This window comes from Thamnophis elegans, chromosome 2, assembly GCF_009769535.1.
Source record: "Thamnophis elegans isolate rThaEle1 chromosome 2, rThaEle1.pri, whole genome shotgun sequence".
NCBI classification, from domain to species: Eukaryota; Metazoa; Chordata; class Lepidosauria; order Squamata; family Colubridae; genus Thamnophis; species Thamnophis elegans.
The window spans coordinates 144,466,161-144,481,163 of record NC_045542.1 but is presented as its reverse complement, the minus strand read 5'-3'; the positions used below and the strand labels follow the sequence as shown (position 1 = coordinate 144,481,163).

The 15,003-nt window shown below is 42.3% G+C and overlaps 2 protein-coding genes across 4 annotated transcripts in view; one reads left to right on the top strand and one right to left on the bottom strand.

Annotated features, from left to right (window-relative positions):
• TADA3 (transcriptional adaptor 3) overlaps window positions 1-2,287 on the bottom strand; it is a 16,913-nt gene extending 14,626 nt beyond the window's left edge. Inside the window, exons 1-3 of one of the 3 annotated variants that reach the window (XM_032212294.1) lie at window positions 2,203-2,287; window positions 1,166-1,230; window positions 668-888 (exon numbers count right to left, since the gene is read on the bottom strand). In XM_032212294.1, coding sequence (XP_032068185.1) covers window positions 668-874 — 207 coding nt within the window. In that variant the 5' untranslated portion in view covers window positions 875-888; window positions 1,166-1,230; window positions 2,203-2,287. The other 2 variants (XM_032212293.1, XM_032212292.1) reach the window with 2 other exon arrangements.
• ARPC4 (actin related protein 2/3 complex subunit 4) lies at window positions 2,254-15,003 on the top strand. Its single transcript, XM_032212295.1, has 6 exons — window positions 2,254-2,342; window positions 3,120-3,238; window positions 10,319-10,430; window positions 10,521-10,616; window positions 11,244-11,414; window positions 14,041-15,003. The coding sequence occupies exons 1-6, from the start codon at window positions 2,340-2,342 to the stop codon at window positions 14,044-14,046; spliced, it is 507 nt and encodes a 168-aa protein (XP_032068186.1). The 5' UTR covers window positions 2,254-2,339; the 3' UTR covers window positions 14,047-15,003.

Genomic DNA, 15,003 nt, shown 5'->3' with positions numbered 1-15,003 from the left:
TGGAAAGAGGAATCAGCAAAGGGGCTCTTTAACAGGACTGTCGCATTATGGAATACTTACTAACATCAGAAGAGCTCTGATGATGGAAGAGAATAGTTTAATTTGTCTACAATTCTGTGTTATGTGTGATTATTCTAATGCATGTCAGAAGTAGGGTCCTTAATGCTCTCTGAGCTTGGTTGGTTTTATTTGCAGATGTTTCCCTACCAAAATAGGTAACATCATCAGTGCTGGATTAAATTAGCACCGATGATGTTACCAAATTTGGTAATCTGCAATAAAACAACCAAGCTGAGATAGCACCAACGGCCCCATAGTTCAAATGCAAGCTACAATTGTTCTTTTCTGTCACCATTTCAGAAGCTAACTCCTCATCTGTGACACAAAATTATCCAGCAGCAAGGTAAGGGCACCATCACCTGAGCCACATGTGACTTTTGTGTAAAGACTACATAAGTCTAGCTTTTCTAAATAGTTGCTCAGGTGATCTTAAAGCATGGAGCCAAGTGGGCTCTGCCATCTAGAAAGCAGACTTCACTATATTCTTGCTTTCTGAAAATGACTTGCCTTTCCCAGACTTAAGGACTGTTTCATCAATTACATTTGACCAACTGGAAGACTCAATCTAAAGGCCCTTCTTTCTATGAGGCTCGATTAACCATCTGACCTGGGTTTCAGTCTCCAGCACCCGAAGTCGGCGGCTTGCAGAGGACAGCAACGTTTCAAGCTCTAACTGTAACGTGTCGAGCTCTTCAATGCCGATCCCATCATCTTCAGAACGGGCCAGGACGGCCGTGTAGCGTGGGCACACTTTCAGATGGTCCACAGACTTGAAATCATGGAATTGAAGGGGACAATCTTTCAGTTCAGACATGGTTGTTGCCGGGCCTGAGAAGAAGAAAAGATAACACAACAGCTGCAAGCATGAAAAGAGCGACATTAACAACGTTAATAACAGGGGCGTGCGCAAGCGCACCAGCGTGCCTAGCATCCCTGTCCTGCTGTCCCCATTTATTTGTACCCATTTCCTGTGTTCTTATTCATGTTTATTCTTATTCCTGTTATCTTGTACATGAGTGACAAACTAAACAAATACATAACTAACAGCGGAACTTGATGAAGGAATGAATTTATTTGATTTTATTCCCAATCCCCAAAATCTTACCCTACATAAATACTGGAGACAGATAGCTCTTCACAACCAGGAATCTCGCCGAGACGGAGGCATCCCTGCAGGCACCATTAAATTGGGAAGAATCCATAGAGTGGAAAAACAAACGTTATTTAAACAAAAAACATAAAAGATGACCAGGAAAGAAGGGCTGCTAGTATGGCAAAGGCAGGCTTTGACAGGGTAGCTACCCCGCAGACGAGATTATTATGGAAGTGAGTAAATCCTGCAGAGGGAAGGCGAAGACAAGGAATTCGTGGGGAATTCTTTTGCCCAGCGAGGATCCTCTAAGTAAACGAGGACGGAGGGAACCGGAGTCTGATGCTGCTTTGGAAAAGGATATAAGGAAGCACTGTAAGAACTATGGACGGTGGAGAAACACAAATGATGAATGAGGGGGGGAAGCAAGCCAGGAGGGGGCGCTGGAGAAAGGCGGGGTGGGGGGAATTATTGGGGGCGTTTCCGGTTCCAGAGGCTCCTTCCGGGTTACACCCATTCGGAGCGCGCTAGGAAAGGAAGAGCGGCGCCTCGTATCCCCCGGAGATGCAGCAGTCGGGCGCGAGAGTGGCTCCCAACCGCCATAGCGGCGCGAGGGGGGAGGGGCGAAGGGAAAAGTCTCCCACCAAAAAAATCTCTCTCTCTCTCTCTCTCTCTCTCTCTCCCCGGAGGCTTCCGCCCCTTCCGCCTCAGCGGCCGAGCCTTCTCATTGGCCGCGCGCTCCCTTTCTTGCTTCGCTCTCATTGGCTGCAAAGCCAACGCGCGGAGCCGCAGAACGCCTCGCTTTAAAAAAAAACAAAACTGGGCGTCCTTTTGACCCCACCCAGTCCCTCTTTCTCATGGCCAAATATGGAGGCAGGGAGGATGGGTCATACCATACTCACCCAAAAAACGGGGGGGGAGAAAATAAATTCACCTCTGTTCCTACACGAGATGTTTCGGTCTCCGTAACAGAAAGGCTTCATCCGCCGCCTGGTGTGTTGTGAATACCTAAAAAAAAAAGGAGGGGGGTTAAGAAGATCCCGCGCGCTCACCCGGGGGAAGGGGACGTGTTGGAACGGGCCATCCAGCGCGGAAGTGGAGGTCTTGTTTGGTGGAGGCCACTTCCGCTTCCGTTTTCTGGACCAGGTCTCGGGAGGGGTGCAGCGGCTGCTAGTCTCTCTTTGCTGCCATGGTGAGTGGGCTGCGGGCTTCGGAGGGACCGAAGGCGGGAAGGGAGAGAGAAGGCGGGGGGCTTGACGCGATGGAGGCCTGCCTGGGGTTAAAAAAAAACGGGCTGGGGGGGTGGGTTGAGAGCGGTCCGTGGCCAGGCGGGATGGGAGCCGAGGCGGAAGGAGAGACACAGAGAGAAAGACGAGGCGATCAAACCCTGACTAGGTGGCTCAGTGGCTGCTGAGCTTGTCGATCAGAAAGGTCGGCGGTTCGAATCCCTAGTACAGGACTCCTGCGTGAGCAGGGGGTTGGGCTAGATGACCTCCAAGGTCCCTTACAACTCTGTTACTTTAAACCCTTCTGCCGGGATCGAAGCCCGCATCGCCGGGTCCTGCGTTGGGATCGGAGCCTGGGAACACCGGGAAAGGAAGACCGCCTCTGCGGTCTTGGAAAGCGTCGGCCTCGGAGGGAGGGCAGGAAGATCTCTGCTGGACCGGCGGGGGGGGGGGGTTGCAAAGGATCCGGGCTGGAGGATATCCCCAAATTCGTGGTCCCTGCTTTTTTTCCTCTCCCCCACCCCCTCTCCTTAGGATTTATATTGATATCGATTGTTCCCTGATTGCTTATTTGTACCCTATGGATATCATTAAGTGCTGTACCTCTTATGATTCTTGACGAATGTATTTTTATTCTCCTTATGTACACTGAGAGCATATGCACCAAAGGCAAATTCCTTGTGTGTCCAGTCACACTTGGCCAATAAAGAATTCTATGTCTATTCTCTCTCTCCTTCCTACAGACAGCCACTCTGCGCCCGTACCTCAACGCAGTGCGTGCCACCCTGCAGGCTGCCTTGTGCCTGGAGAACTTCTCCTCCCAGGTGGTAGAGAGACACAACAAACCCGAAGTGGAAGTCAGGTCTGTGCCTTGAAGGTTCAGGAGAGGCAGAATTACGCTTTTATGTGTTGTATTGCAGGGGAGACACCAATCATCTGTAGTTGTCGTTGTCCCCCAAAAAATCGTTTTTCATGTCTAGCAGTCATATAGATTTTTCTTTGTGACAATCTATTCTTAATCCTGTCGTTTTCATGCCTCTCAAGGGTGCATTCATTGCCACTATAACTGAACACCGCCTTGCTGCTGGCCATTCTCTTCCTTTTTTTCCCTTGCATCTTTCCCACCATTGTGGTCTTTTCCAGAGAGTTGGTTGGGTCTTCACATAATGCAGAGGTGTCAAAGTGGTGGCCCACGGGCCGGATGCACAGGCCACGCCCACTCCAGCTTCACAAAGGCAAATAACCCCTTGTGATATATCACATGACGTGATTGAGTTTGACGCCCATGATATAATATGTCCCACAATAACATATACTTCTCTCTGCCCACTGTTTGTTTCCACTCTCTTATACCAGCTCCGTCAGTCTTTGAACTTTCCCTCTTCCATGCACATTTCAATTCAATATCATTCCTACAAATTAACAGCTTAATTTCTGTATATTTGTGTTAGTATGCAAGTCAATCCACAAAATATTCATGCAATATGGAATATATTTAACCTAACGTTCTTAATTTGATTCAGTATATAATCTTAGATCGTCTCTTTAATAATTACAAACTAACACTCCCCACTTCAACACTATATTACTATTTTTTACTATTCTCTAGGTATACAATATACTTAGGCTAATATATCCTTAATTTTAATTCTTATATAACATTATGTCATCTATTTATAACAGTGATAATTTCAAAGTATCACCAGTCTCTATGCTCTTTTCCAAATATAATATGGTTCAATACCATTTAACAATATTTTATCTCACCATAGTTCAGTTTACATTTATATTTCTTCTTTCAATGTTCTTCAATTTTTTAAATCTGATTTCAGAGATCACCCCCCCCCAAAAAAATTTCAGATTGCATCAGCAGGATTATCCTGTATACTGTTATTTAATTCTTATTTCTTTCTCCACTAGATGGCCCTGTTACTCTTCTTTCTTATAAGGTTTTTCTTTTTCCTTCTCAATAAAACCTCTGATATTTGCTCTTCTATCTCCCACTTTCTCTTGAGTATTCCAAAATAGTTCTCAACCCTTCTTCACAATTGTCACTGTTTTGTCTGGCTCCAATTTCTGTTTATTGTTCCAACAATCCTCTCCTCTCCTTATTCAGTTTTGTTCAGTTCTGTTCTCAAGTCACTCCAAACCTTCTATTGCTATAGGAAATCGCTTGCTTTCTCTCTTCTTGTAGCTGCCGATATTAAGCTATATCCAGCTAGCTTCAAAGCTTTGAAATTCTAGCTCAATGGGTCTTTAATAACATTTATACCATTTTAGTTGTTTTAAATATTCTCAACAATGCTGCTGTGTTGCTATTTTCTCTCCCTCATGTGCGGCAATCACCACCCAAAATCGGCCATGGACACCAATTTCTTCTCTGGTGATTTCATGGGGTTGTCCCTCGTCCGATAGGGAAGTTGCTTGCTTCCTCTTTCAGCGCACGGGCTTCCACTCTCTCCTGTTGATCTCTCCAGGTTCAACTTGTCCTTTTTCAGGATCTTCACAACAGAAACTTGAGTACAGCTAGCAGAGCTACCATTTCTTCGCCCTCATGGAAGTGACGTCACCGCAGGAAGTCCAAAAAGTTTTATCATAGCCTTGTCAGGTGTCGTTTTACCCCCTCCTTCAGAAATTGGATTTGGAAATAGGCTTTTAAAATAAGAATACAGGTAGTCCTCAACTTACCACCACAACTGAGCCCAATATTTACGTTGCTAAGTGAGAAATTTGTTAAGTGAGCTTCACCCCAGTTATGACTTTTCTCGCCACATTTGTTAAGTGAATCATTACAGTAATTAAATTAGTAACACAGTTGTTAAGTGAATCTCGTTTCTCTTTTGGCTTTTGGTTGTCAGAAGGTTGCAAAAAGGGGATCACTTGACTCTGGGACACCGCAACCGTCATACATGTGAGTCAGTTGTCAAGCATCCAAATGACTGTGGGGATGCTGCAATGGTCATAAGTGTGAAAATGGTCATAGGTCACTTTTTTCAGTGGCATTGTAACTTTGAACAGTCACTAATTGAGCTGTTCGAGGACTACCTGTATCTGCCCTAATTTATTAAAGCCGCAAATGCAAACCCAAAGCACAGTTGATGGTAAAGCTGTTTAAAGGTGTTTTAATTTAATTTAAAGCTATTTAATAGTTACTTAAAACTATTAAAGATAAGGGAGCTAGTTTGGTCTAGTGGTTTAAGGCACCAGGCTAGAAACCAGGAAACTGAGTTCTAGTTCCATCTTAGGCATGGGCTGGCTGGATGACTTTGGACCAGTCAGTCACTCTCAGCCTAACCCGTTTCATAGGGTTGTTGTGAGGAAAGAATATTGGGCATGTTGGCTGCTATGTGTTATTTAAAAAGACAGGATATAAATGTATAGAGAATAGACAAAGAGACATTTGATGGCATGTGAAATTGTGAAAACAGCATGGAGCTACCAAAAATGAATGACATGTCCTTTCAATTGTCATGGAATCAGAGAAGGAATGTTCAATTAATTTGTTGGACTAGGTTTTTAGTGAAAATAATCTGTCCGTGTCTTTCTCTTCTGTTCTCTCGTCTTTCTGAGGTTTCCCATAGTACTGTATCACAAAAATGTACAATTATAGCCAAAAAATGTTTCTGGGAATTTCAAAAGCTTTTTATTCAATCTTTTGAGTTTTAGAGTTAGTTGATTCATCAGTAAGGTTGTAATATTTTATTCTTTATAGCAATAGCAGTTAGACTTACATACTGCTTCATAGGGCTTTCAGCCCTCTCTAAGCGGTTTACAGAGTCAGCATATCGCCCCCACAGTCTGGGTCCTCATTTCACCCACCTCGGAAGGATGGAAGGCTGAGTCAACCCTGAGCCGGTGAGATTTGAACCGCCAAACTGCAGATAGCAGTCAGCTGAAGTGGCCTGCAGTACTGCACTCTAACCACTGCGCCACCTTGGCTCTGCTTATGTTTGTTTTCTTTCTGTTTATGGTCTGCTTCATTTTATGGTTGCAATAGCTTTCAGCCTAATGTTCATGGTTCCTATATTGTTATATATTACGCTGTCCTGTTGGGATATTGCCTCATACCACTACTTAATTCCAAATTAATGATTCTTAAGTAGACATTTAGCTCCTGGTGGAGCTACAGGTCATGAATGGCTGCTGCTGATATAAAATGGCTTATAAACTTATACATTTCCTTCACACCTTCCTCAGCATGGCCTTTATTTCTTTTTATAAATACTGTATGGATGTTTCTTTGTGCCTTATCTGGCGCTTTAAAAAATACACTGAACTCATGTTGCAATTTTCTCAGCTCTAGGCAGTTTTGTCTTGTCTTTTCCTACATTGAACTTATGGATTCATGGGTGTTAGGTTTTAATAGATATAAAACAGTATTTTATGTGACATAAAAATGCTAACTGTACACCCATCTGATGAAGTCTAGTCTACATGCATCACAGGAGAAGCCTGCTCAATATTCAACTCATTAGTTTCTCCTGCAATAAGTTCAGCTAACAAATTATGGAGTGTATCATTTATGGGCTGTTTCCTTTCTGGTTTGACACACATTGATTCATTAAATATCTAGATAACTAAAATGTATCCGAGGTGGTTTTCAAATTTCAAACACAGTACCATAAGATACAGTGATGGTTATTAATATGTCCTATTAATGATAGTTGTACATAGACCAAGCTTCAGAATATGAATTGCTATAGAACTCAAGCCAAACAGTGTTAAGGACCCATTTTTTGCTTGGGGATTTCCCATATAGTGTGGCCTCAGTAGAAACAATATACTGCCTGGCTCTGATTTACCAGAACTTTTATATTCTTAAGTTGACACAAACAGGTAAACAATTAGAAGGAATCAATATTAAAAACAAATCTTGTATAGATCTGGAGAGTATTCTTGCTGCTTTGCTGTTGGATCTGAAGTGATATACTGTATGTGATGCAGAAACAGTAGTTTTCTTTTATTAGCTCGATCTCCATTCCATCCCACCCCCACATTTTACCATACTTCCTGTCTTGGTCATATTGCTATCTTGGTTTACCTTGGTTACCTTTTTCCATTTGTATTTTCTGTATTTACTTTCAAAGATTATTTGAGGCCTTTTAGCCCAGCCCAACCCACTCCAACCCTGACCCTAATCCCTCCCCAACCCACTCCAACCTTGATGAGAGGAGATGGGACATAAATAGTAAATGATTTTTAGCCAATTATAATAACAACAAAGAAATGTTAATGGTCATTGTTTAACAATATATATATATATACATGCTATGGTATTGGCACATTAGAACATTCGTTTAATTTTTCTTTATAGGTAGATATTTGTTCAATCTTCCCTCTAGAGTAGATAATCTTTAGGCCATGCTGTTTCCCCCCATATTTGTTGGCAGAGGGCTGTTACGGCCTTTATTGTTTCTATGCCAGCCTTCTGGGAGATCATCCCTTGGGGCTTTCTTTTTTTTTGCCAGCGGGTTGTATAGCTCATCTGACTTTCTCTTCAAGCGCTAGTCATTCATCTCCAATAGAAGAGGAGCTCGTCAAATTTTGGGGAGATCAAGCTGGGAGGAATTGTTAACACTTTGGAAGATAAGATTCAGGATTCAGAAGGATCTTGACAGATTAGACTAGAGCCATGGGCCGTATCCAGTAAGATACAGCTGAGTAGTGAGAAAAGCAAGATCCTGCACTTAGGCTGGAGAAACTAAACACACAAGTATAGAATAGTCAGTACCCGACTCAACAGTAGTAACTAGAAGAGGGGTCTAGATGTCCTAGTGCAAGGGTCTCCAACCTTGGCAACTTTTAAGACTTGTCGACTTCAATTCCCAGAATTCCTCAGCAAGCAATGTTCAACCACCACTTAGGTACGGGCCAACAGTGTGCTGCAGCTGCCAAAAAAGCCAATGCAGGCATTAACAGATTGCCTTAACAGAGGGATAGCATCAAGATCACGCGAATAAGAAGGGACTTGGTAGCTCACTGGCTAAGACACTAAGCTTGTCGATCAGAAAGGTCGGCAGTTTGAATCCCTAGCTCTGCGGAACTGAGTGAGCTCCCATTACTTGTCCCAGCTTCTGCCAATTTAGCAGTTCGAAAGAATGTAAAAAAATGCAAGTAGAAAATAGAAACTGGTAGGAAGGTAATGGCATTCCAAGCGACTTCAGAATTCAGTCATGCCGGCCACATGACCACGGACACGTCTTCAGACAGCGCTGGCTCTTCGGTTTTGAAATGGAGATGAGCATCGCCCCCTAGAGTCAGGAACAACTAGCACATATGTGCGAGCGGAACCTTTACCTTTTATCAAGATCACAAGAATATAGGGCATGGCTCTGTAATGCACTAGTGAGACTTCCAGTTTTGGTACTTGAGGGGCAGTCACAAAGATGAGGGTGTTGACTTGTTCTCCAAAACATTTGAGGGAAGAATAAGAAGCTGTGGGTAGAAGCTTGTTAATGAGACATCCTACCTGGAATTAAGGGGAAATTTCTTGACACAGAGAGCAATCAACCAGTAAAATAGCTTCCCTCCCAGAGTTGTGTGTGCTCCATTGCCGGAGGTTTTCAAGAAAAGATTGGACAATCATCTGTTTGGGATGGTATAAGAACTCCTTCCTTGGGCAGGAGACCTCCAAGACCCCTTCCAGCCCTATGGTCCTTCTCTCTCAGGTGGGAGAGTTGTTCTTACACAAGTATTCTGCATTGTCCTTCCATTTTTTAAAAACATTATGATCCATTATTAACTCTCATGTTCCCTCGATTTCTTTGGATTTCTTAAACAGGCCTCTTGTTCCTCCCAGTCTGTTACTTTCTGCAGTCTGCACTCAGTTATACTCCTTTCTTTCCATAGGTATGCCTGTGGCCTTGTTTGATAGCCAGTCATGTTTCTTTCCTTCTGGCTCTTTTTATATGCTTCATATCTTAAAAGCACTTTAACATCTTAGCGCAAGTTTTCATGTTCTCTATACATAAATCCAGGTCTTTAAAACTGTTTCGAGCCTGAATCTTCTATTGTTCTGGGTTCTAGGTTATATCTTGTTAGGATTTGATTGTTTCTAGTATTTTTTCTAATCTGATGTATACTCCAATTAGTGGGTCATGATCTGATCCACAGTCATCATCCGGAGTCTTTTAAAATTCAGCATGGAGCTTTTCATCCTGTTGCTATGTAAGATGTCATGTATTCGATTATGGTGTTATTCATTTGGAGCTGTCCAGAGAAAGCAGAACTGCTTCACTCATTCTTTGCATCAGTCTGCATGCAAAAAGAAACTATAGTCCAACCTACCAAAAGCATAACTGTAAAAAAAAAAGTATAAAGCCACCTTTTCTGTTGTTGAAATAATGTATTCATTATTCACGCCATCACACTGCTAAACAAATAATTCCCTCAACACTGTCAAACTATTTACTAAGTCTGCATTACTATTACTGTTACACTTCCCATCGTTCCAATCACCCATCTCCTCCCACTTATGACTGTAACTATGTTGCTTGTATCCTTACGATTTATGTTGATTGTTTCCTACTATGATTTGATTGCTTATTTGTACCCTATGACTATCATTAAGTGTTGCACCGTATGATTTGTGACGAATGTATCTTTTCTTTTATGTACACTGAGAGCATATACACCAAGACAAATTCCTTGTGTGTCCAATCACACTTGGCCAATAAAGAATTCTATTCTATTTTATTCTATGTGTTAAGCCACCCACAGCTCATTTTACATACAGCAGCCTATCAGCCATTGTTGTGCATCACTGATCATTCTTGGCATAATTTTCATCACGAGTAGCACATTTCATGATTGTGGATTCGGAAATATAGTGGGTGGGATGAGGACTGCTTAAGGGATATGTTAAAATATATCCAGAGTATGGCATGTATGGGCCTCTGTATTGCCCAGTCTCTGATGTAAAAATGTCTTTCGGGGTTTGCAGAAGCAGCAAAGAACTCCTCTTGCAGCCTGTGATCATTAGCAGGAATGAGAAAGAGAAAGTATTAATTGAAGGCTCTATCAACTCTGTGCGAGTTAGCATTGCTGTGAAACAGGTAAGTCCCATATGTGTTACAGGTGAGGTGCTTACTTGCTGCAGCTCATCCTGGAGAAAAGGCTCATGGATTCCTATTTTCCTTCGGCAGGCTGATGAGATTGAGAAAATTCTATGTCACAAATTTATGCGGTTCATGATGATGAGGGCAGAAAACTTCTTCATTTTACGTCGGAAACCAGTTGAGGTGGGTTATATGAAATCATTGTTGCCCTATGTCTGTGATTCTGTTAACAGTAGTGGTAGTACCAATGTGCGAGTTATTTCACACCTTAAGCTTTCCAGCAGGCCTAAAATTTCAAAGTGCCTCTTATCTATAAGGCATATTTAAATCAGTAACAATCTCTTTTGCAAAATCAAATAATGTGGCTTTATTGAACTGCTTTTATCTCTGATTTGGTCTGTTTAACCATGGATGAATGGTGTGAGACTTGTTTTTTGTGCTAGCTGTCAGGGCAATATCTATTTTTTTATACATATATTGGAAAAACTAGATTGAGGCTGAATAAAGGTAACTAATCAAACTAAATACAGCATAGTTGGTAATGTTTCCTTATTATTACATAGAATATTTTGTTCTCTCGATTCTTTTTCAGCTGTATGACTCATTATGTAGGTAGCATAGACTGTTTTCAAATATTAATATGGCAGAACTTCTTATGTACAATATTAGGTCTTTAGATCACAAGCAACCAAAAAAAAAGCTAGATTATTTTTGTCTATGTTGAATCAATAGTCAACAGTACAGAAAAATTGATGGCTGAGTCTTGACTTCACTGATGCTAATAATTTGTTATGTTTGGGTTTTTTTTAGGGCTATGACATCAGCTTCTTGATTACAAATTTCCATACAGAACAGATGTACAAGCACAAGCTGGTGGACTTTGTCATTCATTTTATGGAGGAAATTGACAAGGAAATCAGTGAAATGAAGCTGTCAGTCAATGCTAGGGCTCGCATTGTGGCAGAAGAGTTCCTTAAGAATGTAAGGACTTATTAAGACATAATACAATACAATAGCAGAGTTGGAAGGGACCTTGGAGGTCTTCTAGTCCAACCCCCTGCCTAGGCAGGAAACCCTATACCGTTTCAGACAAATGGCTATCCAACATCTTCTTAAAGACTTCCAGTGTTGGGGCATTCACAACTTCTGGAGGCAAGCTGTTCCACTGATTAATTGTTGTAACTGTCAGGAAATTCCTCCTCAGTTCTAAGTTGCTTCTCTCCTTGATTAGTTTCCACCCATTGCTTCTTGTTCTACCCTCAGGTGCATTGGAAAATAGTTTGACTCCCTCTTCTTTGTGGTAACCCCTGAGATATTGGAACACTGCTATCACGCCTCCCATAGTCCTTCTTTCTATTAAACTAGACATACCCAGTTCCTGCAACCGTTCTTCATATGTTTTAGTCTCCAGTCCCCTAATCGTCTTTGTTGCTTACACCTTATACAAATAATGTCCAAATAGTATATCAAAAGTCACCAGTCTCTTGTGGCTGCTTTTTAGGCAGGACTTAAATTATTAAAAGGGAAAATGGAGTTGTGGTCTTTTAAAACCTTTAGAATTAAGAAGGGCTTCCCCCCTCCAGTATTATCTGTGAGTGTGGGAATCCTAAATTCAAGCCTCTTATTGTAAGGCTTACAGTCTAAAATGAATATTTTGTGAACCAATTTACCATTAAGGATTATTTATTACGGGGTGAAAAAATGGCGTATAAATGAGTTGGATTTTTTGTTTCTCTTGTGGAAAAGAGTTCTAGAGAAAGGAGTGGGAATGCAATTGTTCCTTGTAGAATGCCATGCTCCATATTGTATGAATAGGAGTGCTAGGAACACTAAATGTGAAAGCTTTAGGAGAGAGAGGGCAGTATAATGGGAGGCGTATTTTATTCCATTACAAAATTCAGAGTAATTTGTATCTTGCTCATAAGAGAGATATTTTCGAACTCTGTTCTGCGACACACACACACGTCCTAGGGAGAGACTAAAGGCCACAAAAGAGCTTCGTTCAAATACAGTACGGCATCCATAGTCATTTTTCTAAGACATTAACAAGAAAAAGGAGTAGCCTTGAGGAACAGGAGGAAGAGCTCTTACCTATACAACAGTCAGATCATAGGATCCTGAGTCTGGGACAGAACTGTAACTTGGGAAAATGTCTCAAACAAAACCCTCCCTAGTTCTCACAAAGACAAGAGAGAAGGAGGGGGGAGAAGCACAGATTTGCAAGGCCCTTTTACCCTTATCCAAATTGGCCTGCATGACTTTGGTTTCCTAGACTGGTGTACTCTGAATGGGTGACACATTCCGGTAGTTCTCTACTGATGACCGGTTGCTTAACAATTGATCCCCCCAAAAGGGATTTTTCACCTGGTTCTGAAGTTCTGATGTTTGGACCCCTCCGCAGTCATGTGGTCAGACTTCTGCTGCTAGGCAACACAGCTGCATGGGTCATTTTTCAGCTTCCTGGGGTCATGTGACCATGTTTTAGGACAGATTTGTGGAATATAACACTTGGTTTTCAGCAAATCTACAACAGTAGTGAACGATTGATCCACTTAACTACTGTCATTTAATGACCACAGTGATTCATTTAAAGACTGCTGCAAAAAGTTCATAAAATGGGTCAGTCATGTGGCTGACCCATCAAATGTTCCTTAAGACATATAACCAGGGGTGGGATCCTACTGGTTTTAACAACTAGTTTGCTGAGCACGGGCCCAAATCCCACCCCTGCTATAACCCTGATGAACAAGCACCACTAGAGTCTTATGTTGAGAAGTACCTTTACTATGGAAAGAAAGGCCTTGTTCTCCCATGAAGAAACACCATGGCTCCTGTTTGGTGGATTACAGTTTAAAGATTTATTTATTTTTGGAGCAAACAGATTTTGCAGTGCGGAAAAGTTTGAAAAGCCATTAGAATAACTTTATTGTCACTTTGAGTGTACACTAATCGGCATACATTAAAATGATATTTCATTTCATGAAGCTTTCAAAGGGTCACCACCTCCAATATACACTGCATAAACATGACTAAATAAATAAATAAATACAAAATTATGCATATACCCACATACATTATATGACATGGAGAAACAGCAGGGTCTAATTTGGATGCATATATCTACATGGCGAGAAAAACGAATCTTGCGAGTTTACCAGACAGATGGCATAGGGAACTGAGCTGGTACACAACCTGGAAGTCCTGCTAGAAATGCTTAGAAACCTCCTCCCAGAGGGGAGCAACAGAAACAGACCATAAAGTGGGTGTGGGGTCTCTCACAATGCTTCAAGCTCTAAGCACATAGGGCTTATAAGCAGTATCCTGAATAATGGGAAGCGAGCTTGCTATAATCATCTCCACTGTCCTTACCACTCTCTGTATGGACTTTCTATCTGAGGCACTGCTGTCACCGAACCAAACAGTGATGCAGTTTGTTAAAAAAACTGCTCTCAACTGTGCCTCTGTAAAAAGTAGCCAGGACAGAAGGAGAAAGATGTGCCCTGCTCTAGGATACTGTCCTAAAAACTGCAGTGATTAATTTGTATTACATGAGCAAGTAGTAATAATAATTATGAATTAACCGATTTCTTTTTTGTTCCCTCCCCAGTTCTAGGCCAAGGGCTGGAATCCACAGCTTTGCTTTCTCATTCTCTCTGCCCCGCTACCTTAGGGCGGCTACAGAGAGGCCACAGCTCAGGAGTGAAATGAGAAGCGGCTAGACCTGCGAGGGCTGCCCCCAGCTGTTCACCGTTCTCGCCAGTGTGCCCGGGGTCGGGGGGAGGGGAGGGGAGGGGAGGGTGCTTTTTAATATTTTTTGGAAGAAAAAAAAAACTGTGCTTGTATAAGATTGTGTTGACTTGATATTCTTCTCCTTTTTTTTTTTTTAAATACATGATCACTTGCTGTATAATTTGTCTCCCTGAATGTACTAGTGGAGAAGGTGGGATTGGTTGCTCTAGCAACCCTCTGCAGAAGTTGCTAGGGGAGTTCCAGTTCGGTGATGTGCATGCAAAAAGATTGCCTGCAATCGCTGACAAAAAAAAAGAAGCCTGCCATTTTCTGTACTGCGGGGACCAGGTGGGGAAAAAAAAACAGAGAGAGGGAGAGACCTCTGGACCATTTTTGTCATTTGATAAGTCGATGGCCTGGAGGCTTGGAGCCTGCTGTTCAGAGGTGATTGCTGGATGGCTACCTTGGTCCCCCTTCCTAATGATGTGTAAAGGGTCATGATTTCAGGCAAGTTGGGTGTTGTAAACACAGGCAACCCTTTTTGTGCCAAGTCACTCCATAACCTGGAGAAAGTGCTCTTTCCCCATCCATCTTCCCCCATTCCCATAGGGATCAGAGCATTCTGAACACTGCACTGCCTCCTGATTCTACCCTTGGGTTTCCCTTTCCATACCTGTGCCAGAAGGAACTGGGGGGGGAGGGGGGAGGAGGGGGCCAGGCCAGGTGTCAGCTGAATGGGACGGAGCTGGAATCTGTAACTCTCATTTCTTTTTTTGCTATGGCACTTGCTGTATCTTTCTTACTTTAACCTATTAAAGCCTTTTTGTCTTTGCCTCCTGAA